We start from the raw sequence: 27,396 nt of genomic DNA, 5'->3' as shown, positions 1-27,396 counted from the left end.
TTTAGTATGGCCTCGTGAGCCGTTTTGTTCGGTATTTGTGTGTGATCTGCTGTGGATTGGCGCGACATTGTGCAATAATATTCTCAGTATCAGTTTTAATTTGTTAGAATAAACAATTTTTGTGGTTGCATTTTCTCGTGGTGTCAAACTGCAATGCAATATATATTGACAGACGTTCCCATTATGTCAGACAATCCTTTGAAATGTATAAGAATCACTGGAATGCAGTGCAGCACAACAGCATCACGCAAACCCTCCATATTGACCCATTCATCACAACTTCCTGCAAACAAGCAGAGTTTATGGTAGAACTAATTGCTCCGATTCAAATAACGGTTTTACAAATTAATTTAATAGTCTGGAGGATTTAAAGATACTCCACCAGGAATTTATTTTTAAAATTATACATCCCATAAAAGGTTTCACTTCTGCGCAGAAAATGAACCCAACACACGAAAACAAGACCATTACCACTCATTTCCAACTTGGAAATTTCCCTGGGCGCACGGCTTTCTGGGATATCCAAGATGGCGTCTCGGAAGCTCAAGCAAAAATATCAATTTATTCAAACTGAATAAAAAAAGCCAGACTTTCTCAAAGAAAAGAGCATTCAAGCTACGAGAACAGCCTTAAATGTTAAAAATGATTGTTGAATCGTTTGTCCAAAGAGAATCGAGATCTCGCAAGATTGACTGTACAAACGGGATTTGGAGACACAATGCCTCGGGAACGTTCGGGAGTTTCCGTGACAGCGAGACGTCAACAAACCTCGGTATGTTGCGCAAAATTTAAACGCTGGAAATACGTGTTTCTATGAGTGTAATGACGAATTTCCTTCAGGAAGGTCTTGAAGACGTATTAGAGATGTACATCAACAACTATGACTGGGTCCTAAAGTTTTCATTTTGCCCCGTGTGGATTCTGGTGGAGTAACTTTAAATGCAGATGAGATTTTTTTTTTTTAAATCCACGACACCGGGTTACCTGAAAGCATAGAGAAACGGTAGAGTAGTCTGAAGACCTTGTTGATTCTATTCATAGCAAACTGTAGACCAGTCAACACACTCACCAGCATGTCATTGTTCTTGTTCCTGTTTTGCAGGTCGACCTTCAAGTATTCATCCAGTGACTTGTCTCGGACTACTTTATGGAATAAAAACACTGCATCCTTATCCATCCTCTCTGGCTGCGGTTCCTCTTCATCTTGCAGTTCTTCTTCATCCCACTGATCTGGAGTTTCATCTTTACATGCTGCTTTCGAGGATCTAAAACACATTTGCAGTTTGTTATCCACAATTAAGGTAATTATCTGATAATGCTGTGCTCGGACAGTATACATTATTGAATAGGGGAGTTCTCCTTAAGTTTGCATTTCCTCTTTCTTAAAGGTTACCTTTTTGATGTTTGAGAACGTTTCTTCCCGTCTTGATTAATTTCGTCTTCATCTTCAGAATTTATCTCATTTTGTCTTTTAACCTCTTCAGGCATGTCCCCATCAAAGTAACTGATGGAAAAAAAAAAAAAATTGTTAGCAGTTAGAGCAGGAAAGGAAAATCAGAGAGGGCAGAAAGTTTTACACTTTAAATTTTTTCCCATTTATCCTACCGTAAGCTTAAATCTACAGCATGAGAGTCACAAATGGAAGAATTACGCAAGCTGTTCTCACCAATAACCACTACTGTTGGCAGCCGTCTGCCAGTTGTCGGACGTAGAAGCTCTTCCCACCCTGCTGTCTCTCGGTGGGCCAGACTGGTCGTTTTGGACCGAGGAAAGCAGCTTCGTAATGTGCTGCTCTCTGGCCTCATCCATCTGGACGACTGCCCGCTGAATACACAAAGACAAAAGGGAAAAATTCAGACCTGATTGCACCTAAATTGGGGTACGTTCGAAACACGGTTTTAGGAGTGTCCTTTTTAATAAATACCACTCGAACAGTCATATGAATCCAGTATTGTTCCATCGGAACTGTGAAGTACAAGTACCAATGAAACCTCGAGATGTAAACTTCATTTTGGGGTTAATTTGTTCAGAATGCTCAAACGAAAGCCCAAAGAGACAGAAATGCATCTCTCTTCAGAGAGTGATGAAACATGAACGCATTAGAGATGATGGGCAACATCTTGAAGACCTGTAACCACTTATATGCTTGGCAATATTCAGAAAAATTTATTATATTGAATCGAGAAATCCAAGCGGTCTTTTTATCGAAAAACATGTCTGTTTCATACGTTGAAGGAATGTGTGTCTACTTTTCAGGTCTTTGTCCATTCACTAAACTCAATAATAGCATCACCGGCTCCTGTTATATATCTTGATTCTTCATAATTAACTGAACTCAATAAGCACACACTGCCATACACTCAGGTCCCTCTCACCATTCCTCATGTCCACCTCTCTTTCATAGAATTGAGATCTTTGAGCCACTCTCCCTCCCAGACTTTGGTGCGCACTACCATAGGAACTCCAATTTCACTCATTCAAGTTACCCCTTATAACATATCACATTCTGATTTCATTGTATTTGATTATATTTCTGTTTGTCAGGTTTTGTGTGCTTTTATGTGAAATGAACTTGAGATCCTTTGAAGGTGCTTCTAAATATATTGCATTGATAATATTATTATTATTATTATTATTATTAACACACGTGAAGTCTCAGGATCTGGGTGAGATCAGCATGCACAATCCTAAAAAAGTAGAAGCCAGTATCCAGAACCAGTTTCCAATGACATAACCTGATCCCACACAGTGTATTTCAGATAGCACAACTATTTTGACCCATATGGACACAAATTTACACAGCTGCCCAGTTAGGATGAGATATAGTAGAACATGGACACTTGCATATGAGGCTGTCGTTTCACAGACTGAATGGTAATGGGCAGAAAAGAAATATCGTATCCTTACCTGAAGATAGAATCCCACAACTGCAAATACTGAAATAAAGGCATGGAAATCCTGCATCAGGTCTCAATAGGTAAATAATTGTTTTTTTAACTGGGTCCTGGTATGCCTGCCCTGCAAGTTCAAGATTCCTCCCAACTTCACAACAGGAAGATTCAGCCTTAAAGGGGATATTGGAACCGTAAATTGATATTGAAAGTAACATTTTATCCATGGTGCCTGGTATTTTATTTAAATAGACCAGCTGAATAATAATACGCTACCACTATAACAATTTAAATAACAGGCTTACATTTTAATACGTGTTTTGAGTTATGTATTGTTAATTATTTGCTTCTTTATCAGGAATGGATTCCTTTTTAAACAATGATAAGTTTCAGTTTTAATATTTTTACCTGTAAAGCTGTGTTGTATCTTATTCTTTTCAGTGACTGTATCATTGCTCCCCTGGTTTCTTTCAGAGAACTTTGCAACGCATGCTTAGATAGGTGCTGTGCTGTGTAGTCCTGCCTGTTTTCACATTATTAGAAATTGTATGAAATAGTCAATAGGTTTGATGGACAACGCATTAAGGAAACTGAAAAACAGGCCTTGATAAAATAGGGCCTTTGCTTCATTTAAAGTGTATTAAATGTATGTCTTGACACTAACATTTTTCACCTTCAACAGTGCTGCAAATATTGTTCTTGTTATAGAAAAATTAAACCTCTAACTACATTTCTATTGATTCTCTTTGCTTTTAAAGGCGAGTAATAATGATTGGATGGATTATTTGGAGAAAAGAAAATCTGTATGTGTTGGTCAATATTTCAAAGTATTTCAATTAAGATATATACAAAGGTTATTAATATTACATTAGGTTCAGAATAAAAACATTCCTGTTTGCATCCAAGAGTTTTGTAAGTTCAGAGAAGAGGATGGTTTATTTTTGAGTGACATAAAGAGAAAACTAATATACATTATGGGGTATAGTGTGGTATTAGTGTGTTATGTTCTTTAAATCGTTCTTTTGTCGTTTAGGGTTTTTGATCGCAAGTTGCACATATTCTGTTATTCCATATAATTTTTAGGGTAGGCATATATTAGCCATTGGCTTCTGCTTATTCTTTCTCCTGGCCAATAAAATAATCACTCAATGTTCATTAATTCAATCTTAAGTGAATGTGATAAAGTAAGGTGTAATATAGGTTAGAATGATCAGGTTGATGCATTAAGAGTGTAACCGGACCGTACCGATCTCCTGTCGGCTTGTTTCCTTCTCACGGCTCCATATCTGGCGTACCACAACCCGATCTCTCGACCCTTCAGATGCGGAGGAGGACGGTCCCGTGGCCCTCCTCCTCGGTCCTGGTCGAAGTCGGAATTGCTGCCCCTTGGACCTCCACCTCCTCCTCCTCCTCCATCGCAATCTCCTCCTCTATCCCATCTCTCTCTGCTGCCATCTCTATATCCACGACCTCCTCCGCGACCACCTCCTCCACGGCCACCTCCTCTTCTTCCTCCTCCTCCTCCTCCTCTCCTCCCACCCCCGCCGCCGTATCCGTAACTCATACCGGTGCTCGCACCGGATTCTCAATAGGTCCTTAACGTTAGCTTGTAGCTAAGTGCTAAAACTACTGAGCGACACCCTCTATCCGCTGGATTCTTGGCGTTAAAAATGCGTGACCACGCGTCTCCAGCGAGCGACGGATGTCTTCTTGACAGCTGCAGAGTACGGAAGCACTAAGTTACTCATTCAACAACAATATAAAGTTATACATGACAAATAGCTACGGAGGCTCGTCTCTCTCCGACACGTCGCGTGAAAATGACGTCAGACAAAGTCGACAGACGACTAAATGAATTGCGCTCTCTGATTGGCTGTTTGTTTTGTCGTTGAGATGCATCGGGATAGGGAGTATGTAGTCATGGGTCATTTATTTATACCCATGCTACATGTAAACTGGAAGGTTACTGAATATAATAATATTTTTTCCTGACTTATAAGGTAAAATCAAAAAGAATGACAGTTAAAAAAATATTTTATTTGATATTTAATTAGGTCTAAAATTGTGACAGACTGGCGAAGTGTCCAGGGTGTACTCTTCACTTGCCCATAGTAGGCTGGGATCGGCTCCAACGACCCTCGACCCTGAACTGGATAAGCGGGATAGAAGATGGATGGATGGATGGATGGATAGGGGTCTAAAATATTACGAGTTTTGAACTTTCATAGTTTGGATTAAAATTATGTGGAAAGATCAATTGTTTTCATGGTTTTCATCATTGTATGATCAAAGCAGTCTCAACTGTTCTGTCTGCTGAGGATTCTTAGGATTGTGCTGCAGCAGGTAGACTGACGGCCAGACCTTAATAACCTGTAGAGACTGGTCTCTGGAAGGGATCAACAACAAACTTGATCCCAGGGCACTAGAGTCAATCCTAGCTGACTATGGGTGAAGGCAGAGTACACCCTGGACAGACACAACCACCACACACATTCACACATTTTTGGATGGAATAAGAACTGTTGAAAGTGGGATTTCACTATTTGTAGATATTTCTTTGTTGCTACTGGAGTTGTGTTTTTGCAAATATAATATGTAAGTATAATGTTGGTGACTGTGAAGTGGCAATAAATGTGAACGAGCGTGTCATTCTCGATGGGCTCCAACTTCTTGCAACACTAGACATTAGAGTCATATAATTAGGAAATAACACCTTTATATGAAATGAATATTATACAGTAGTTGTTGTTGCTCTTAGAAGACTTCTTGCTGTTCTTTCCCACCCATTTGTCAGGATTTTGCTGTCAGTTTTGGTCTGGTTGGTCTGTGTGCTTTCAGTTCTCAACTACACTATTTTTTTTTTTTATTTCTGAACTTTTTGAAATGTATCCGACTGTGGAGGCAAGAACATTTGAGTTTTTGGTGATCTGATGAACAGAATGGCCCTCTGTCTGCAAACAAATGATGCTTGACCTTTTCTTTGGGCATATGTGATTTGTTCTTGCATCTGTTTCAACAGCTGAGCACATTTGTTCAGAGAGGTGCTAAACGGTTCATACAAAGTACCTCATACTGTAGATGTTTGTCAATTAGATTTTTTTGAGTACTGACCATCCACAGGAAAAGGCAATAAGTGATGTCAATGCAGCTGCTGCAATATGTTCACCCTGACATCACAGGGACATTACTGTGACCTGTTATTTGGTCCTTAAAGGTTACAGCCAATGGAAAAGATCCACCATGATGGCTGGAAGCTGTCATCTAAAAGGTTTTTAGCTCTGAAGCATTATGGAACTAAGGTACAAATGTCTTCTACCTTCAGATACAACGGATTCACTAGATGCTTTTATGTTGAAATTGTGATAATGAAAATGGACTTAGATAATAGTCAACAGTCAGTTCTCCATGGCCACCTATAATGCATGGATGTTACATTTTATTTTACGTATGTCATGAGATGTTGTGCTTTTTGTGAGAGTGAATAAATCATGTCTGAAGCTATATTGGCATGGTGGCGTAGTGGTTATTGCTCTCGCCTCACAGCAAGAAAGTTGTGGGTTCAAATATGGCCCTCCGACCCTCGTTCCCCCTGAGTGCTACTCTATGTGGCTGCTATCAATTCAGGAAGGAATTTCTTCCCCTGGGGATAAATACAGTGCTACATGTAAAGTAAAACACAGCCGTGTTCTTGTGATTTAATTTCTGTGCATTATTCCTTACTCAGGGATTTGCGACTCGTGTCTCTGCAGGAGCAGTATTCACTTCTACATTCACTCTTAACTGGGGCTTTGTAGCTTTTCCTGAATGTTTATTTTGTTCTGTTTTGAGAAAAGAAGTTTGAGGTGACAAATAGAACATCTCAATATTTTGTTGTGTTATTATCAGAATGCTTCATATAAATTGTTTAAATTGTGCTCCCTTCAATTTGAAGGCTTTATGTTTTCTTCAGCTCATGACAATTTTTATACTGAGAAAGAGGGGAGGGAATTGGCTCTTTAGATTGTGTTTGCTTTTGAATATGTGCCCTAAAGGCAACCATCTGAACAATTGTCTCTTTTAAACAAGTTGAAATATCAAATTATCAAAATCTGTGCTTATTTAGTATCTCTTTCTCCATTTTACACAACTCTCTATTTCTGTCTTTGCCTCATAAGGTGAAATCAATACACACACAGTCGAGAAGGGCATTGTGCAGATGAAAGAACATGAAGAGTGATTTTAAAAGCGGTTCATGCATGATGCTCTTGGGAGCTTGTGGTATAAATCTCCCCCTGCAGCTCCGCGCTGCTGTCGAGAAATATCCCACATCATCACTTTCAAATTAACTTCTTCCTTTCACACCCGCCATCAGCCTGACAATGGTAAATTCATCAATATGTTTTATTTTACAATCTTTTAAAATGAACGCCTGCAAAGTGTGTGGATTTCCAACTGTTGTGTCATTGAGAGAATTCGCAGAAATACTGTGGTAGAAAAAAATGATCTCAGGGTTTAGAACAGTCACATGTTCAGATAGCGAGAATCATTTTGAATTCAGGTGAACGATCAGTCAAATTCAATTAGAATTTCTTTGAGATTGTTTTTGGAAAATGTGTTTTTCATCAGTCCTTTCATGTATCTGCTCGCAGGCTTTAAAAATATCCAATGCCAAACTCTAACAATATTTAAAATTGTGCTTTTGAGCTGAGGTCAGCTTGAAAAGAAGAAGCACATCAACAGTGATCAGGTGAACCTTGTTTGAGTTCACAGTGACTCATGTGTTTTTTTGTGTGTTTTTTTTTTTCCTGTAGCTGCCAATACTTTTATCCGTGTCATTATTTTGAAATGAGCGTGTGGTCTCAATATCTCAGTTGAATGCTCTGACAGGAGCAGATGAGGGATTTGAATTGAACTGGTGTCAGAGAGTTAGCAAAGTGTGAAAATAGTGTGAAAATAGGCGAGGAAAGTATAAAAGGAACGTTCTGAAAATAAAGCTGACGATGTGTGAGACGAAAGCCTTTGGGGAAGTGGAAGGATTGTGAAAACAAATTCATATGAAAAGAGAGGGAAGTGTTTCATATGCTCTCTCTCAGCAAAGCAGCAAATTCCCACATCCAGTGGTCATACCCGTGGACTACCTGCGATCTATACAAACTCTTTATGATCTGACTCAATATATATATATATATGTGTGTGTGTGTGTATAAAACACAGACACAACAAAAATACACTTTTGTAAATTTCCTTATCTCCCTGTCTTTTAGCCGATGTTCAATAAATAAATTGTAGGAAATAATTTCAACATGAGCGGTGGTACTGATTATACATTTAGATGGAGGCTCACCAGTGTGTGATTGTTACGGTCTAATCAGAGGTTACGAGTGGGTGGTAAAAGTCCTTGAATCATACAGAAATGATAACACTTTAGGAATCGCTGCGGGTCAAAACTGTATAATCAGGTTTTTGGATCATTTCTTTCTGCTTATGACTGCCCTTTTCTCCAGTGTTGCTTTTTTAAAAGACAAGAAAATGCTGGGCTTTTACTACTTAGCTTATACAATGTCACCTCATCAAAAAAATCATATAGTAACTGGATTGGTGACGATACTGTGATCGTCTGGGCACGGCCAACGTTGTTCTGAGATATATGGCTCTGTCTGTAAAGTAGTTATTTTTGCACAGAATATCCCTTTAGGATTAATAAAGTATTTTCTATTTGACTGTTTGCTTTCATTCAAAGAACCCAATTTGAGTAATCTGCACTGATGGAAAGTGATGAAATGTTACTGCACTTGAATACAACTATGAGTTGCTTCTTTGCTTCGGTGTGGAGTTGCTTGACTTGTGGCTTTAACAAAAAAATAAAAATAAATAATAATAATTATATAAAAAAAGCAGGGTTTTTTTTGTTATTATAGTTCCTGGTAATAAAAGCCTATATCACTGGAGTGTCTGCTTTTATTTTTTTTTTAAATGCTTCCACATCTGTGAGGAACATGCATTTGTTGGATGAGCGGCGGAACTGGATGTGTGTTTAGCACCCATGGAAATGTAGCCCCTGGCAATGTCCGCTTTTCTTTGCTGTTGCTATTGACTCTTTGAGGATCTGGTGCTGATAATCAATGATCACCTCTCAATATAAAAAGATATCAAGATGAGGTTCTGAAGCCAGCAGTTCATGTCTTCACAGTGTGGAACCAAGGGCCAATCTCCAAGATTAACAGGACAACAAAGAGCAAGGCTTATCAGAGACTAGTCCCAGTTTTTGAGTGTGGAGAGGATAAAATAGCCTGACAATGGTCCTGATTCCAATCTACTGTAATTGGACATGTTGTCAGACATGACCAACACAGCCACGTTAAATTTCCACAAAATGCTGGTTGAAGAATAGGACGCAGCAGTGTGTGAGCAGGCTGGTGACCACCATGAAGACAAGGTTCCTGTCTTTTGTGTCTAGATATGGGCTTTCCACACACTACTTAGGCTCCTGCCTGTTAAATGGATAAACCATTCAATTGCCAAATTGTCTGGTTTCTTTAGACTTTATTCATGCACTTCACCAAACAAGACTCAAAAGCAAAGAAAATTTGCATTGTTTTGGTATAGATTTGTCTACTTTTGTATGTTCACAACTCACATTCTCAGCTGTTGCTCATCCCACAAATACATCTTGGCAATGTGACACCATTTCAAAAAGAAATAAACACGCTTTTCAATGATGTCAGAAGAAGCAGTTATACAACATATAAAGAATATTTAACACACTAAAATCCTACTTCTGTGTGTTTAGTCATTGGGATGAATACATTTTTTTATTTTTGAATGTTTCTAGTTCAGGATATCTTTATGGAGTGCCCATAGCTGTGAATAACATCTGAAACTTATTATTGGTTAAAAAAAAAAAGCAGTAAATAAATTCAAACGTTGACTCGGAAGCAGGGCAGAGAGACAGCAGCTCTGCAGCTGTTTTCATCGATGAAAAAAAGTTAATGAGTTTGTGGAAACTCCAGCAGTTGCAACTGAAAATGCACAATGATCAGTTAATAGCATATTACTGGCAAAACCAGTTGCTTTGCAGTAATGCATCATTCCCTGGATGAAGAGTAATCGTATAAAAATAGTAGCTCCAGCTGACATGCCGCTCCATGTTTCATAAAGCAAGACATATCACAGTTAATCGATCAGTCTGATTTATGTGAAAGCTTGACCAGAATCTGAACTGTACACATGTTGACTACCGAGAGAAAGCAGATGATGGAATTATTTTCACCCTGTTAGGCAGCAGAGATGAAACACTGCTCAGCTGTAAACCTTTGGCACCATTAGCAGCTGAAATGTTGACAGTCAACACAACTTTTCATTCATCATCATTCACATGCTTCTACATTATGTGCCCCTCGCCTGGGGGCACTGGAGACAGAAATACATCACAATTTTGTTGAAGGCAATTTTCTGGTATGAATCTTTAATGATAAACTTCTTCAGGAGTGATGGGAGATGTCGCAGTTAATCTAGTGGTCCTGCTAAGGGACTATTCAAAAGCTTGTACAAATAAATTCTACACAGCGCTGATGATGAAGCTCTAGCAGCCTAACAGTTGACATATAGGACACACTTCCATAAAACAAACTTAAATACATATCTGTCCTAAAATGTATTATTTTCCTGCAGTTTGTACACAATTGACAAGGTAAATGTTCATATAAGTAATAATAAATATATTGTTATCCAGGAGAATAAAGATTTGTATGTATCTGAGAGATGTTCACAGTCCATGTTACCTTCAAAACAGCAGTGACGTGCACAATACCAGATAAGAACATTTTAATCCAGTCCTGTGTTTATGCATGTGTGAGAGGTCCCAGTGGTTTGCTGATTGGATGGAAAGTGAACCTGGTGAGCAGAGAAATGAAACCCCAAAGTGACTCTGAGATGTACATCCATATGCTGCCTGCTGTAGTAAAATATGCACAGTCACTCATCTGAGTCGCACCAAACGTGCACGAGGCAGAAAGCTATTATGCATAAGAATCCCCTCAACCTCTTTCTCAAATATGTTCCTTTCCTATCTATTCTCCGCCCTAATGTTCCAGATTTTCAACCGGGATGAGTGGTGTATCTCAAATTTGATAGTAGCGACAAGAATTGTGTAACACATGATAGGTATAGGAGCTAGGTCCAAGAAAAAAAAACACAATTCTAATAAAGACACGAAGATTCAACACATTCACTTGAGAGAAACGAGAAAACTTCATTCAGGTCAGTGACATTATTAAACATCACTGTCATACGTATGCTTTCATTCTTACGGGCAGCGCTTCTTCTCATACACTAAAAAGCACAACGCACAGTCGGATGAGTCAGATGCATGGGTCAGGTGACCCCTCCCTTCACGGCTGAGTCACCAGTGACGTCGTCTGCTAGAGCTGTTTCATATCAGACATGATCAGGCCGGAGCTCCTCCTTTTCTACGTCTAAGTGATTATTTTTCCTCTCGTGCTGTCTCTGCTCCGTGGTGACAGGCTGCCATATGGTGAGTCGTAGCAGGGATACAGATACACTGCTAAAATACTGTTTTCCCTCCCCCACCTTTTCGGTTTCTCTTGTGTTCACCACAAACTATGATTAGTTGTCCTCATACAAGCTAACGTATCTCTGTGTACTATAAAAGCAGGTGATAGGAGTGCTCCCAAGATGTGACTTTAGGAGAAAGTACAAGAGCAGGTAAACAGATTTTCATAACAGTCTTGAGCTAAGTCTCTACTTAGGTCACCCGTCAGCTCCGTTACAGGAATGACCAGAAAGAGGTTAATGTGGAATGACTAAGAAATTCATCAAGCAGCATTCACCGTCCGCCTCCTGAGAGAGCCGACTTCTTGTTATTTTGTCACTCTTCTCTCTCTCCAGCTTGCTTCCTGTAGGCTTCATTCAGTAGCTGGATCTCCTCCTGATACCCCGAGCTCTCCTGGGTCTGTCGTCGGCTGTTCTGCCGGTGAGCTTCCACAGTGTCCGGTATGGTGATGTTGATGGTCTCTGCCTCTGTGTTGCCACTGCTGGGAATGAGCAGGGAGTAGGAGGCCGTCTCACCCAGGTCGCAGGAGACAAAACGGTTCTCCCTTCTCGAGTAGCGCAGCGACGGGGAGCGGGCGTGGGTGGAGGACTGGCTGATGTTAGAGATGATGGAGACACTGTCCATCGCCTCCTCGTTGTCACAGATCTCCAGAACCTCCAGGTGGATCTTGACATTGGTGTCCCCCACCCCACCTCCCATCCCCATCCCCATTCCAATCTCCATCCCCATCCCCACGCAGCTGACATTCACGTCTCCAGCTTGGCCGCCTGATGCTGGATCGTCTGCACTGGGCTCATGGCCAACTGACTTGGAGCGATATACTTCAACCTTTGAAGCAGAGAAGGGCAAAATATGAGCAATGCAATGAAATTAAATAGCTGTTCATTATCCATTCAGTTAAATTCACCATCAGATTCTTCAAATCTTGTAAATCTTTTATCCTGGAATGAAGTGAAAAGCAATAATTACACCATGACCAATAAAATAAATGTCCTTATTTAGTTTCAGCAGTTTTCCCCAGTTAAGAATCCAACTGTCTCCTTCTACTGATATTTAGTCTAATCATTAGCCTAACTGAGGGTGACAATCAAAGGAATATAATTATATTTTGTAAAACAACTTCATTTCAAGCTATATATCCAAGCTATGACAAAAGTAAGATAGGAAAAACACAACAAGATGGTAAGCTTGAAAACATGGAGTGGCCAGATTTAAACCCCTTCGAGCTGGTTTGAGATGAACACATGATTACAAAGAAATAGAAGAAATGAAAGAACTACAGAGAAGCTTTACAAAGAAATAAAATAAATACTTAAAAGCTTTAGAAGAAATTAAAGGAATACATTAAAACAAATAAAAGATACAAATGAAAACAAACTCTCTAAATTTCCAAATTATTAAAACCAATACATAATTTTAAAAAGGAAAAACAGTAAAGGTTTGAGAAATTTCCATAAAAGTCTAAAAAGGAAACCAAATATCTAAAAGAGTCCAGAAAGCTAAATCAGCTAACACTGCTAAAACTATGAAATTAAGCTCCGAAAACTAAAATAAGTAAACATGTATTAAACTATCTACATTTTAAAATTTTAGGTCACATCATAAATGTGACCTAAAATATAGTTTTTATATGTATAGTAGAACTATAGAACCTTCGTTATCCTCAGCTTGACAGTAAAACATGTTTTGTGGCTCCAGACAGGATTTATTCGATGGTGGCAAAAACAGGTTGCATTTACAGCAAAGACAACCACCCTGTTTTTTTCTATAGGACTTTGCTGATCTGTCTTACAAATGAGTTACTACTGGTGTTTGAAAACACATTGAAAAGAAGCGGTGTTGTTAGAGTCGTTACCTTCTTGGCGTTGTTTGGGGATATTTTGAGCCCATCACTGCTGACCTCATAGGTGGAGAGAGACAGTGTTTTCCCTGTGGGTGCTTGGAGAGAGACTGTGCCCTGAAAGGCACATAGAGGGATTGACAGACCACCTGACGATCTCTGCACAGAAGAAACAATACGGAGAAAATGTTAAGAGAACACGATCCTCACACATTAACCTGATTGAACACAATAGCTCAACACACTATTCTACTCCTGGGCAGAGCATGTTGGAACATGTGTAAAGTATTACATCATTGGATAGATTGTTATGCAGCTCATTACAGCTGTTTGAGCAAACTGAGGATGCATCGCACCCATGATGTCAAGTGCAGCGAGATGGATGTGTCATTTCCATCCCAAGAGTTAATGAGGCTCACATGTAAGAGACCAATCTACAGTGCCCTGCAGCTAAAATTAGATAGTCGGGATCCATGCAGATCTCTCAGGTTCACGGCAGAAAATAAATAAATTAAAAAAACATGGAGGCATGAATGATTCCTCACTGAGCTGTTATCAGTTTTTCATTCAGTAATTTGATTTGAATAATAGAATTTTGATGCAAATGCATCAACCCATTTTCATCAGGGTTTCATGTTGGTTTGCTTTATTTCTTTCCTAGAGGGTTTATTTATATTGGACACATTTTTAATCATTTTACAGATTTTCCTCATATTTATTAAAAAATGTTTGAGACTGTTACTGTGGTGTGTATCAAAGTGAGCCTCTGCCAAGGAGATGTGTTTGAGAAAATGCATAAAGCCAGCAGGCAAAGGGAAATGCATCCTGCAGTGCGACAATGGAGAGACTGTGGCAGGTCTCATCAAGCCTCTAAATTATTTAGATTAGTTCAATGTAATGATCTGATTGGGACTATGACGCACAATAGAGACAAAGAGGATGTCAATATCTTGTTCTCTCTGACTCTTGTCTATTTCCCTGTCATTGTTGGCATTATTGTGAGAGGGGAGGGAGAGGGAAGCCATGATGTTGAGCCAACAACAAACTGTCAAGTAAATCTAATAATATTCAGAACCCGTCAGTGTGGGAAGGACAATAATTGATGTAAGAGTTTTGTCAAAAACAAATTTTATATAATGGAACTTTGCACTAATGTGAGCTATTTGGAAACAAGCATGCGCGGTAAGAAGATAATCATTGTCTCGGTTTACAGTATTGATGTGTGAGAGACCGGGAAACATGTTTAGAATGAATGATCGGGAAATGATCAAGCACTCATGTTCCCCAAAGGGCCAGTCCAGTTGTTTGTGGTGGTGATGTCAACATGTTTGTTTATGAAAAGTCTTCAATCATGGTTGATGTTAGAAACTTCATAACCACAGCACAATTATAATGCTGATCTAGCACCCACAGTGATTTCTTCACTGCCTTCACTGGTCCAGTAAAATATGCCACTCATTAAAGATAAGTCAACACTGAACGACATGGTTTGCAAATTAAAAAAATATAAAAGAATTCAAGAGGTTGATATTTTTGGTCAAACCTGAAGTGTGTAAAGACGTATTGTACTAACTGCTATAAGATTTGTCACAGACATCTACTGGTGATATTGACATTATCGAGTTTAATAGATTCAAACTCATTCCATTCCCATTCGTTTAAGATGTATTTAACCTTTCTGTTGAGATAAAATCTTAACACTCTATAAAAACATTTAACACCAGGATAAGAATAGCAGTTAACTCTCCTATCAAACAGATTGCGAACGGAATTTTAAATTTACTCAGCAAAATTAAAAAAAAAAAAAAAAAAAGCTGCTGTGAGTCTTTCAAATTGAGTCATGACAAAGGTGCAGCTTAGGGAAAACCTTTTTTACTAAGCCCTGGGAGGATTTCGGAGATCTGAAGAGGCGCCGACATGATGAGTTGAACCAACTCCTGGCTGGATATTTATAATTATCTATGCTGCTCTGTCAAACTTGGGGTCACTGGAGGCCTGTGGCTGATCCTTTGTGATCCCACAAAGCCAGGGTACAACCTTGTATATCAATTGTCAGACACACACAAACATACACTCCCGCAGTCAATTTTACCAGTTCACCCACTACAGGTTTATGGACTGTGTGGCAGGAAACCGGGCAACACGGAGCACATGCGAACCCAAACGTTTCCTTCTTGGGTTGTACGAGTGTATTTTAGATGCTTTACTGAGCCCCTTTGGGAATAATCTCTCTGCATTTAACCCATTCTGTTCATAGTTAACCTTCACACATATCAGGAGGAGTCGACTGCTGCAGTGCAGTGGAGGTAAGTGCCTTGCTCAAGGAGCCACAGTGGTACCCGGTCGGCGGTGAGATTCAGACCTGCAAACCTCCGAACATAAGCTCATTTCTACAACCACCGAGACATCACTGCCCTATATACTCAATCCCAATTACAAAATGGCATACAATACAGTAAATTAATTTTACTTCACCCACTGTGATTTTTACTTTTAATTTGTGTCTCAGCATACCAACATAAATCACAACACAACGAACAACAACAACAACAACTGCAGTCCTATAAGGTATTTTTCTGCTGATTTCTACAGCTCCTATTGAGGCTGTTGTATATTGATTGAGGTTGTGCTATTCTCGACTCTATTCAAAAGTCAATATTTGTTGTTGTAATTGCATACATTCTAGTCTTGTTTGTGAGAGAAACGTTTATTTTACAGTGCTCTCAGGAGAGTGAGTGGGTTTCTGTTCTCTACATTTGAATGCACATTAGATCTCCATTTCCCCTCAGGGAGAAGTCCTGTGAGTGCGCCCCCAGCTCTGTGCTTCACTAACAGACTATAAAGTCACAGAGAGGGTAAAGATGTCTTTAAGCCTTAATTCCACCTCTCCCTGTGGATGCAGAAGGCCAGAGGGGCTAACGGTAAAGAGAAAAGGCGCTGAGTAATGACATCTGGTCTGCTAACAAGGAACAAAACAGAGACAGGAAACACTAAAAATTACAACTCTTTCAGCTGTGTGTTCATCTGTTGTTTGGGTTTCTGTTAGTGTATGTACTGTAGAATTTACTTGCGTTTTTTTGGGGCTGCTTTGTGAGGGAATTGAAGGTTTGTGGGTATAGTGATATTAATTTTGTCATTTTGCTTTAAATTTGTTCGGTTATACGTGCCGTGTGTTGATGCATTTACAAACTCATAATTAACTGTGTGTTTCTTTATACCCCAATCAATAAATAAAGCCTGAGGAGACATAATGAACTAACTTTGCAAGTAAAAAACATAGAAGTAGGACAAGCACACACACACACGCACGCACACACGCACACGCACAAGCACACGCACACGCACAAGCACACGCACACGCACACACACACACACACACACACACACAAGCCAGCAGTGAACATCTCAGACTTATACATGATGCAAAGTGAGTGCCAAAGCCAAGCTGTAGATGCACGCTCCATGGATTTTCCACCCTCTGGTGATTTTCAAACCAAAACATTTCAAACTTATAAGTAGAGCAGCAGAGGATGAGGAAAAAGAGAGACAGAGATGGAGTGAGTGCATGCGTGTTTACGCGCACACGTGTTTCAACATCTGTTCATATCCCAGTTAAGCTTTTGCAAGACCAACACAACCTTATAGTGCTATTGTTGTAAAAGTCGCAATTCACTTTCAAAGGTGACGCCTGTGGCTGTTCTGTTGTTTCAAGTAAGCAGAGTGAAGGCTACTCTCTCATCTGTGTCTGGTATCTCCCGTGCCAGGATACATTAATCATTAGGCCTTTGCTGTTTTGTCCATGTTTAACAATTCAGTTGGGTGTAGCAAAATACAAAGAGAATTAAGCTTGTGGTATTACAACAGCACACAATGTCAACGAAACAGAAAAAAAAAAAAAGGATTAAAAATGGATTAGAGGACCGAGGTCTGTGTGTCTGTAGCAAACTGTCTTGAGCTCCTCTGTTTACATTTAATGATTTTGCAACCACTGTAAAAAGTGAAGAATTAATGACTGAATAAATCATAAGTTTATGAGACAACTTTAGGTCTTGCCAGACAGACATTCTGTTTACCGAATCCAATCTGTGCATGATTAAATCTTAACTAAAGCATAAATCTAAAACTGGCCTCTTCTTTTTTCATTTTGTTTTCCTTTGGACCTCATAATCAATGACATGTTTGCACGAAAGCATTGACACTAACCTTCAGTGGATATATTTCATGTTTACAGACACTGCAAACTACTGTATTAAAACGGCCTTGAACAGCCCTCCTCGGACTAAATGAATGAATAAAACTGAACGTTGTGGTCTGAGTTTATACTCTGTTAAGCAGCAATGAATGCATGCCACTTTTAGAAACATACAGTAAGCATCTGATAGCATCTTGATCACTTGCTCTATTAGTCAGAATCCATTGAGGCATAGCACAGATGAAGATATGGGAGAGGAGAGGAGAGGAGAGGAGAGGAGAGGAGAGGAGAGGAGAGGAGTGCAGAGAGGGTAATAAGAAGATACGAAGATGAAAGAGAGACCAACAAACAGACACTCAGTCTCCTCTCTCTCTTTAAAACTCTTCTTTGAAGTGAACTCACTGTAAACTGATAGCACACCTGCTGTATGTGCCTACATCTTTGCACAGGTGCACTGTAATAAAAACGCATTTAATTTCCTTTTATAATACAGTCTAAACAGAATAAAAAATCATCAACGTTCAAAACTGAAGTACACTGCCATGATTGGCTACTTCTGGAAAGCAATTGTGTGAGAGTGTGGAAAAAAGGTTAAAGACAGCCATAAACTTCAGGAAGACAGATACAAATGACTTAATTAAATGGTTTGAGATAAGACGAATGGACCGGCTGCACTGGACAGCGGTGTACCTGTCTGGGTGTTCTCTCCGATTTACTCCTGCACCATTCCCAGTCTGTCAGCTCAATTTTCCGACACTCTTCATGCGACAGCCTCCTCTCTGCCCCCTCAAACACTGACGATGTGTCAATGAGATTGTGATCCTGTTCCCGGTGATGAGAGGACAGCGAGGGGATGCAGCGGAAATCCTCGCCATCTCTGTGGATCTCATGGGGAAGCGGAGGGCATTCAGCCAGCGATTCCCCCCCACCTGCCACCGCTTCCATGAGAAGGTCTGCATGAGAGGAGCTGTCCACCGGGCAGGTGGTGCTGAAATCAAAATTGGGCCCAAGGCTGGCGAGACCACCACTTTCTAGTGCGTCAAGGCGAGGATTTTGGAAGTCACAGTTAAAAAGGCTGTGATAAGCAGTCTTCTCGTTAGTAGGGCTGCCGTGAGACATGGTGGCATGTGACAACTTATACACCCCATAGCCTTGTTGGAGGGACAGGTTGAACTCAAATCTTCTTTTCATCACTGTAAAGAGAAAGAACAATTTTACTGCCCTCTCATAGAAATGAGAGTCTTTCTAGCTCCCACTCAGTAACACAATGGAAACAATGTCCAAGGTTTTGCTTTGCGTAGCTACTACACTTGTATTTCATCATCATCATCTACCTGAGGGCTCCTGTGTTCGATCCTGTTTGCAGTTAATGAAGCAGCCACATGGCATGTGGATCCAGCGCTCCGACAGCACGAATAGTGGAGTGACCGCAGGGGCAAGCAGAGTGAGAAAGAAGCTCAGGGTCTCCAGGGAAGAGCTGCGTGCGTTCACTGCATGGCGCACCAGCACCAAAGTCTGTGAACGAAAGGGTAGGGGAAATTAATTCAACCAGGAGTCTGCAATTCAATATGCATGAGGACATGGTGGGAGGGAGACAATTGAATGAAAAGGAATTACACACACTGGTCACTCATACTGGGCTGTTTTTCTCCCTTTCTTTTAGGGGGATTTTCTTGGGCATTGTATTCAATTTGGCCAATGGTGTTACATTGTGCCATGCTTATTTGTCTAAAGAAAATAACTGTAGATTTCGCACTAGAAAATTCTGTTATGCTGTAATTCAGCAACAAGTGAGACATTTTTCTTGTTATGAACTAGGAAACAAAAGCCCAGCAATATCAAAAATATCCATTCAGTTTATGAAGGCAGTATCAAAAACAGTATAATCAATGGGGAAAAAACCCCAAACTAACTTATTGTATATTTATAGTATTTCTGATATATGGTATATCATGATGTTGGCCATACCTCTATTGCTTACAATCATTGTTGAGGCAACATGAAATAAATACCTATTATATTTTTACATCATTAACTTCTGACTGTTGGCCAGGATAAGCACATTACTTAATTCAAAGACAAAGTGTTTTTCAATGCATCTCTAAGAGAAATACACTTACCTGTGGAATAAAGCCTGGCTGCTAATGCTCTTACAGCCATAATGAAGTAGTATTTCATGAAATTCCTGAAGTATAAAAACTATAATACGTCCATTCAACCTTCATGAGACATTAAAATGTTTGTAAACTGAACAGACATCACATTTATTTGAGATATTTCCACATATGTCTACAATGGTTATTCTTAAAGTGACCTCAACTGACATGAAGGGCATCTTCATGTCTGAAAATTAACTTAAGATTCATGTCTAGAGAATTTGCTTCATTTATCTACTTCATTTTTTTATAAAATGATTTGAAATTACAATATGATTGTATTTCAGGATGCTATTGTCTATGACTTTCAGCCACTTTATAAATCAATATGTCAAATAGTACCCTATATACAATAACAGAGGTAATAGTGGTTCAATTTAACAATGTAATGGTCCTATTTTGTATTTAATTGCTATGTTTAAGGGCACATTGGGAATATTATGATGGGCAAGGGTGAGCAATTTAACCCAACACAAGGATGAGGAAGATGTTTGGAAGTGTCTTATTAACCACACACGTCAGACATCAGTTCTACAAATGAAAATGCTTTATTGTTGGTAGCTTGGTATGTGTACTATTTCAATGAAATCTAGCCATTCTAACTTCAACTGAGGGTGGTTGGTTACTCAAATAATTCATAAATATAATTTCTCATGTAAAATTACAAACATCGTTGTGTTGTTTGGTGCCAGATTGACTTTCCATAGCTCTCCAAACATTCACACTTTTCATGTGGAAAGTTCCCAGTTCGAAAAGACGTAGAAGTATTTCTCCCATTGGGAAGGGGAACAATTCCAAGTTATTTACAATTAAACTTATTTATCGCGGAGGAAAATTGTGTTTTCCCTTAGATTTTTGTTGTTGTATAGTAATGAAAGTTATGGCGTACTTTCTTTAAAAAAGAATCAAGCATCCTCCACCACAGTTTTCTAGACACAAGAATATATCCAAAATAAAGAGCAGTGCAAACAGAAAATGCATTCCTCTTCATTTTAAAAGTTACTATGCTGTCTCTTTGAGACTTAAAATTGTGAGATTTGATTTCCATCCCGCTGCTTACCATCATTGGCATCCAGAGAATAACTCTGACCACAGCCAGGATCATGGAGAAGCGCTTTTGCGCAAACACCACCGGTGTGTCCCCGACAGCAGCCGTCCTCTTCCCCCTGTCCGACCCCGGGCACAGACCGCTGTACTCCTTCTCCCGGAGCTCCGTCTCACACGAACTGGGGCTCAGCTCGTTGTACGCACCGAAACTTCTGTTGAGGCTGTCCCGAGAGAAGGATTGGAGATCGCACAGGCCAGCGGAGCCGCTCAGTCGTCGCGCTATGTCCATGTAGCCGGGGTACAGCAGAGTCCTTTGGGGCTCCCTGGAGCACAGCAGCTGATAGGTGAGCGGGGTGAAGAAAAACAGCAAGCCGCAAAAGCACAGGGAGTATAAAGAGAAGAGCAGGAGAATGTAGAAACTGTCGCTCTCCGGAAAACAGCCGAGAGACACCGGCGTGAAGCTGCCCCATCCACACAGAGGCAACACGCTGACGGCCAGGCTGACCAGCCACACACCTGCGACGGCCCACATCACCCTGAGAGGCCGGCGCACGGACCGAAGCACCCCGAACCTCTTGGTGACATAAAAAGTATAGGCTGCTATGAGACAAGCCTTCATATTGCTGGAAACGCCTTGGAAAACGTAGAGAAGTCCAGATAAAGTGCACAGGCTGGCCGACCCTTCACCTCCGTCCGTTTCCCACTGCAGGAGCATGAAGAGGGAGAGCGGCACCACGCTGAGCAGGTCGTCCACCGACATGGAAGCCACGATGACACAAAGCGAGGTTTTCTTCCTCATCCGGAGGAGGGAGAGCAGCGAATACACACCTCCGACTAAGGTAACGGCGGCTATGGCCAGGCACAGACCGAAAAGCAAGAGGCGCATCTGTCTCCCGGAGGGGCTTGTCGCGCCGTAGGTGTCCGTGGAAAGGTGGCTCTGGTTCGGCGCCGCGGAGCTGTGGTGCGTCGTGGACATTTTCACCAGCGGATTGGTATCTTATCTACTTTTAATTGCTCGAATTCGACCCGTTGGCTTATAAAGTTTACAGCTCTGTAAACTGCACAGCAAACATGGCAGGGTTAACAGAACTGAGCCAGTGGCGACGAAGCAACTGGGGACGCGCGCGTAACCGCAGCCTTCCCCGGGTCCTTCTGGGTGTACGGTGGCGGCAGGCACTTGTGTTCACCGTTCAAACCGGGCAACCGGAGCACCTCTCGTTTCCAGATGCCGACTTTACGCGCTGTCGTCATCACCGTTTCCTTTCACGGAAATCATTTGGAGGGGGCTGAGCCAAAGGCAGCCCACTACTACTACTAGTGTGTGTGTGTGTGTGTGTGTGTGTGTGTGTGTGTGTGTGTGTGTGTGTGTGTGTATGTGTGTGTGTGTGTGTGTGCCAATACTGTACTAACACACTCTTACGCACCTCTTCCCCAAGTGAGGGACTTTTATCTAAAGTTAATACAGTTAAAAAAAATTAATAAATAAAAAATGTCCCAATGCAGGTCTGTGCTTTTATGTGAGGGGCATCCTCACTTGTACACAAAATGACTTTGCAAAGAGAAAGTGAACCAGTCTTAACAGATCATATTTCATTATTGCATTTTCAAAACCTCTCCAGCTTAATAGTCACGAGTCACGAAACTAAATGCCAATGCTGTAATATAGTGGGGAAGATAAATTAGATAGGGCTTGAATGGTGTCCTGTGACCACCTGGAATGGATGATTATTGAGGAAAAGGTTAAAAGTAAAGCCAGTTTTCTGTTTGCGTTCTGCTTGTTCTGCACACCACAGGCAAAGAAAGCAAATCCCCAAATCCTTAATTTATGACCCAAATAAAACTTTGATTGAAATAATAAAATGATTGTTATTTGAATTTTAAAAAGTTGTTATTATAAACTGAAAAACCTCAGTTAAAGAGTACATGATCCTTTGTATGCTACCATGTCCACTTGTAAATCCTGTAACTTGGTGTGGCATTACCCTTGTTCCATCTTCCCTGTGGTGTTCAAGGATGTTAACGCTGAAGGACTTTTCATCCTGTTTAGATGGTTTCAGGGTGTTTTGTGATACTCATGATGTTAAATAGCCAAAAATAAACCTTCAAGAGTTGTGCTTTGTTTATCATTGCTGATAGATTTTTGGATGCCTGCCCTCTATGCAAATTACAGGCGGATGACAGCTCATATTCATTTATTTACACTCCACATCCTCTCACTCACTGTAAATTATTATTAAATACTAACTGTGGCTGCTCTGCTCTGTCTGTGTAAAAAAAAAGAAATGTATTGACGTAGATGCAAACATGAATGTAAGTGCATCTCCCTTCAGGTCTTGCAATTCAATTAGTTTGAGCTAAGTGATTTACAGCCAGTCTAATGAGTCAACTCTCCAGAGTCATGTGGCCAGGAAGGGGACTATAACAGGACAAAAACACAAACCACAAGGTTGCATAAACACGTGCACATCAAAACACACACACAGCTGAGCTCAGCTCCACACATCAAGGTGACCTAGTTGTGTGTGTGTGTGTGTGTGTGTGTGTGTGTGTGTGTGTGTGTGTGTGTGTGTGTGTGTGTGTGTGTGTGTGTGTGTGTGCGTGTGTGCCATGCAATAGTTCGCATAGTTCTTTCCATGTGTCCACAAGGTGAGAGAACAGCTCTTTAAAGATATGTCCCGGATAAGTGCATTGGTGAGGATTAAAGTAAATGTAATGGCTCTATCAGAAAATATGAAACTAACGCTCTGTCAAAACACTTCCCATCATCACTACCCGTCATCTATTATTGGAACAAAGACTAGAAATACATATTATATCATCGGTGGAGAAGAAAGGAGAGATAGAAAGGAATAGACATCAATAAAAAGGAAAGCAACGCAACCGCAAAGAAATATGAATATTGAGATATAATTGTTGATGAATTTATATGGATTTAGAATGAGTTATTGTGAATATACAGAACAATTCTCAGGCTATGTTTGAAGCTAAATCTCGATTAACTAATAACATTAAGGAATAAAACACATAGATTATCAAACAAATTTGTACGGATTTAAGTGAAAATATTGTTTTTTTCATTAGTCAGGGCTTGTTTTGAACAATGAGGTGAGTCAGTGGCCTACATAAAAATATAAACGTAACATTATTAATTCAATTCCTATCTCTGGTTTATTCAACTAAATGTCACAGGGCATTTGAGTCGATCCCACATGGCAATGGGTGAAAGCAGGGTCCACCCTGGACAGGTGGCCAATCCATCACATATCAAACAGAGACACAAACAACCCCACATACTCACATTTGCACCTGCAGGCGATTTTGAGGAAGGAAACCAGTGAACACCAGCCGCGTTTTTGGTTTTTTTTTTTATTTTGTTCTTGATGATGACAGAGAAATGAAAAAGACAATATTGCATAAAGTGTAACACAGACTTTTATTGCAGCGTTTATTCCATGGATGTGTAAGTTAATGTGGTATTATGTTTCAATAAAATGATAAAACCAGTGCGTACCCAGATCATTCATCCTGTTCAAGGTCGCTGGAATAAATCCCAGCTAACTGCAGGCAGAGCACCGGGTACACTTTGGACAAATCGCCAGTCTGTCATAGATAGACAACCACCCACACATTCATATCTAAGGGCAATTTAGGGTCATGCCTGTGATTGTGGAAGGAAACAAGGTTACTTGATGAAATCCCACACTCAGGGAGAACATTCTTCACACATATTTTTTTTCTATTTATTTGTTAGGCAAAAAACATGTGCAAACATGTTTGGTAAACACTTTTGTTTTCTAATTGGAGGGTTTTGTGATGATCACGCAGGGAAAAAAACGACAATATTATTGAAAGTCTAACATCAACTTTCATTGCTGTGTTTACTTCAAGGGACATTTAACATAGTATTGGGAAGTCAAACAGACATTAAGAATTCATGAAGTAAGTACATTTGATTTGAGGATTACAGTCATCTTACACCATCTAATAAGTCGCTCATCTGTGATATTAGCTTTGAAATGAAAATGAAACCATGGGAATGCTATGAAGTGAAACCACTGGCGCCTGTACATCAATTCCTCTGGACCATGAAATATGCAGGCAATCACTGGTAGATGGCTGCAATATGTTATACAAATACCCTTCTTAATAATGTACCATGAGGGGCATATGTAAATCGGGAATGTTTTTAACAAGGCACTCTGCTAGTAGTCTACTGCTTACCAGAGTCTGGAGATGCATCATAAATTCATCACAGTTTGTAACTTTTAATTGTAGAACTGCGCGCACACCCAGAAATACACAGTGATACATACGCAGAGAAATACACAGAGTGTCTAAGTGCATCATTATCCTAAGTCGCATCAAATATTAACGAAGCAGCACTTGACACAACAATACAGAGACAGAAATGGGATGGGAGATTGTATTTGCATAAAATAGAGAAGTCAATCTGAATGGGGAAAAAGAGGATGTATCGTTTGTGCCATGAATTCATAATATCTCAACCCTCAAGTATTTGCTTGAGGTGCTTTCTGGGGTGAAGCATCCTAAAAGTATTGTAAATATGTATGATATGGTTGTTCAAATGCTGGTTTCGAAATTAGACTCAGAATTGAAGTGTAATTTGCTGATGTCAATAAAAATAGCCACATATGAGCGAATAAGTTGATGGACCACTTATGGATAACAATTATCAAACCAGCATGAAAATTAATTTAATGTCATTATATTATATATATTAATTGTTATTTTTTTTCTAAAATTGTGATACCATGTTCACATCGCAAAAATCAGGTAAGAGTAGATGTTGGACTCACATGACTGGAGAGGCTAGAGGTAGCTGCTAAATTCAATCCTCAAATATAAAGTTTTAAAGATGGCTACATTTAGAGTGATTTTCAGTCGATAAAGATAATTTGGTTTGATGAATACTGAGGTCAGCACTGTTTATGGAAAAAGCCGTGCATGCACCAAACTGCCTTCCCTCCCAACATATGCACGCATTGATTCATGCAGCATGAAGTTTGATTGACACCTTCTCTCTTAGGGACAACAGCTACACATTGTACATGTGAATTCAGTCTGTTGAATCACCTTTAGCTGATGCATATTGTGTGTTTTTGTTTGAGGCTGTAAAAGGGTTGTTCAGTTTTTCATGGGAAAAAAGTTTGTATGATTTCTTTAAGAAGTCAGGCCTCAAGTGAGGGTTTTCAAACGTTACTTCTATTTGAATTATGTGGATTTCAAGGTGACCCCACAGTCGTTGCTTTCTTGAAGTGTTTCTGAGACCATGCAGTGGTTTTAGTACAAACTCATATCTACGCATAAAAAATGGTGAAATGACTTCACTTATATAATGCCTTCCAGCTGTCTAAGCAGCCTCAAAGCACTTTATATAGATAGATAGATAGATAGATAGATAGATAGATAGATAGATAGATAGATAGATAGATAGATAGATAGATAGATAGATAGATAGATAGATAGATAGATAGAATTTTTATTGTCTGATACAAGGGTGTCAGAAATTTGTCTTTGACAGGGCTCAAAATTGCATAACACTCACACACATAAAAGGCATTAAGAACAACAATACTCATAAAAGTCAATATTACTTTAAAATAAGGGTGAAGAGAAAGGACCGGGTGCTGTTTGAGGGCTGTGACTGCAGATGGAATGAATGATTTTTTTGTATTATTGTTTTTCTGGCCGGTGGGACTTTGTATCTTCTGCCCATCACATTCACCCACCGTTGGAGGCTGCAGCCATGCAAGGTGCTGTCACTCCAGTGGGAGCAGTTTGGGGGTTCAGTGTCTTGCCCAGGGTCATTTTGGCATGTAGACAGGCAGAGATGGGAATTGAACCTACAACCTATAACCTATAAAAAAAAATCATGATGTATTGACTTTTATCATTGTCTCGTGTGTAGAGATTTCTCCCGAATCTCTAAATAGTTTGGTGTTATGTTCCTTTAAAAGGTTAGATCTTGAAAGCATTTGAAAAGTTACAATAAAGTTTGTTAGCTGGTTCAAACCTCAGATTCTAACTGGTTACCACGGTAACCCACTGTGCAAGGGCCCTATCCCCCAAATGCTCATGATGCATTACCTGATCCACTGTGGCAACAGCAGATACAAAGTTCTACCTTCCAGACATCTGCCCATCTTCACCAGTGAGACACTCTGACTTTTGTTTTTTAAAACATGTTACTGCTTGTTTGCCAATTAGCAAATCGGTTGCAAAATGCTCCTCCAGCAGTATTAGTACCACAGCACAAACATTTTTTTGAAAACACTGTTATATGAGAATTTTTCTGCTAATTGGACAAAAAGTGTCAAGATTAATACAGCACAAGCAAAATGCAACCAAGGTCTCTACCTGGTATGTTGCAACACATCTGTCACCAGGATCTCCTCACATCATAATTACATTCAAATTAACGTCTAAAAGAAATAATACCATTTCTATAATTCAAACAAAAAATGTAATATTGCACTATGTTACACAGAATTTCAGAATATTATTGGAATGTTAATCATGATCAGCAACTCAAGTTAGTTCTTTAGGTTTACTACAATAATTCTGGTCCAGATGCTGATGAATGCAGAAATATGCAGAAAGCTGAATAGGAACCTATGAAATTAAAGTATTTTCAGTCTGAAATTAAGTGTATATATGGTATAGGTATATGCAGCCAAGGTTCATTTAGAAGAAATGTA

At 39.8% G+C, this 27,396-nt stretch overlaps 2 protein-coding genes across 2 annotated transcripts in view; both read right to left on the bottom strand.

Moving 5' to 3' along the window:
- Window positions 1-4,716, bottom strand: part of dhx36 (DEAH (Asp-Glu-Ala-His) box polypeptide 36) — a 31,138-nt gene extending 26,422 nt beyond the window's left edge. Inside the window, exons 1-4 of the mRNA XM_080460373.1 lie at window positions 4,138-4,716; window positions 1,667-1,824; window positions 1,394-1,504; window positions 1,070-1,265 (exon numbers count right to left, since the gene is read on the bottom strand). Of these exons, the coding sequence (XP_080316499.1) occupies window positions 1,070-1,265; window positions 1,394-1,504; window positions 1,667-1,824; window positions 4,138-4,455 (783 nt within the window). The 5' untranslated portion in view covers window positions 4,456-4,716. The remainder of the gene's footprint in view (window positions 1-1,069; window positions 1,266-1,393; window positions 1,505-1,666; window positions 1,825-4,137) is intronic.
- Window positions 4,717-10,310: 5,594 nt separating this feature from the next.
- On the bottom strand, window positions 10,311-21,939 carry LOC308106975 (putative G-protein coupled receptor 149). Its single transcript, XM_080459031.1, has 5 exons — window positions 20,691-21,939; window positions 18,809-18,989; window positions 18,165-18,667; window positions 13,298-13,441; window positions 10,311-12,270 (listed from the first exon to the last, which is right to left on the bottom strand). Exons 1-5 carry the CDS (start codon window positions 21,651-21,653, stop codon window positions 11,758-11,760), a joined length of 2,304 nt encoding a protein of 767 aa, XP_080315157.1. The 5' UTR covers window positions 21,654-21,939; the 3' UTR covers window positions 10,311-11,757.
- Between the last annotated feature and the right edge of the window lie 5,457 nt (window positions 21,940-27,396).

The sequence above is a fragment of the Lipophrys pholis genome, assembly GCF_963383615.2.
Source record: "Lipophrys pholis genome assembly, chromosome: 3".
Taxonomy (NCBI): Eukaryota; Metazoa; Chordata; class Actinopteri; order Blenniiformes; family Blenniidae; genus Lipophrys; species Lipophrys pholis.
The sequence above is the reverse complement of the archived record's forward strand: the minus strand, read 5'-3'. Positions and strand labels throughout refer to the sequence as shown.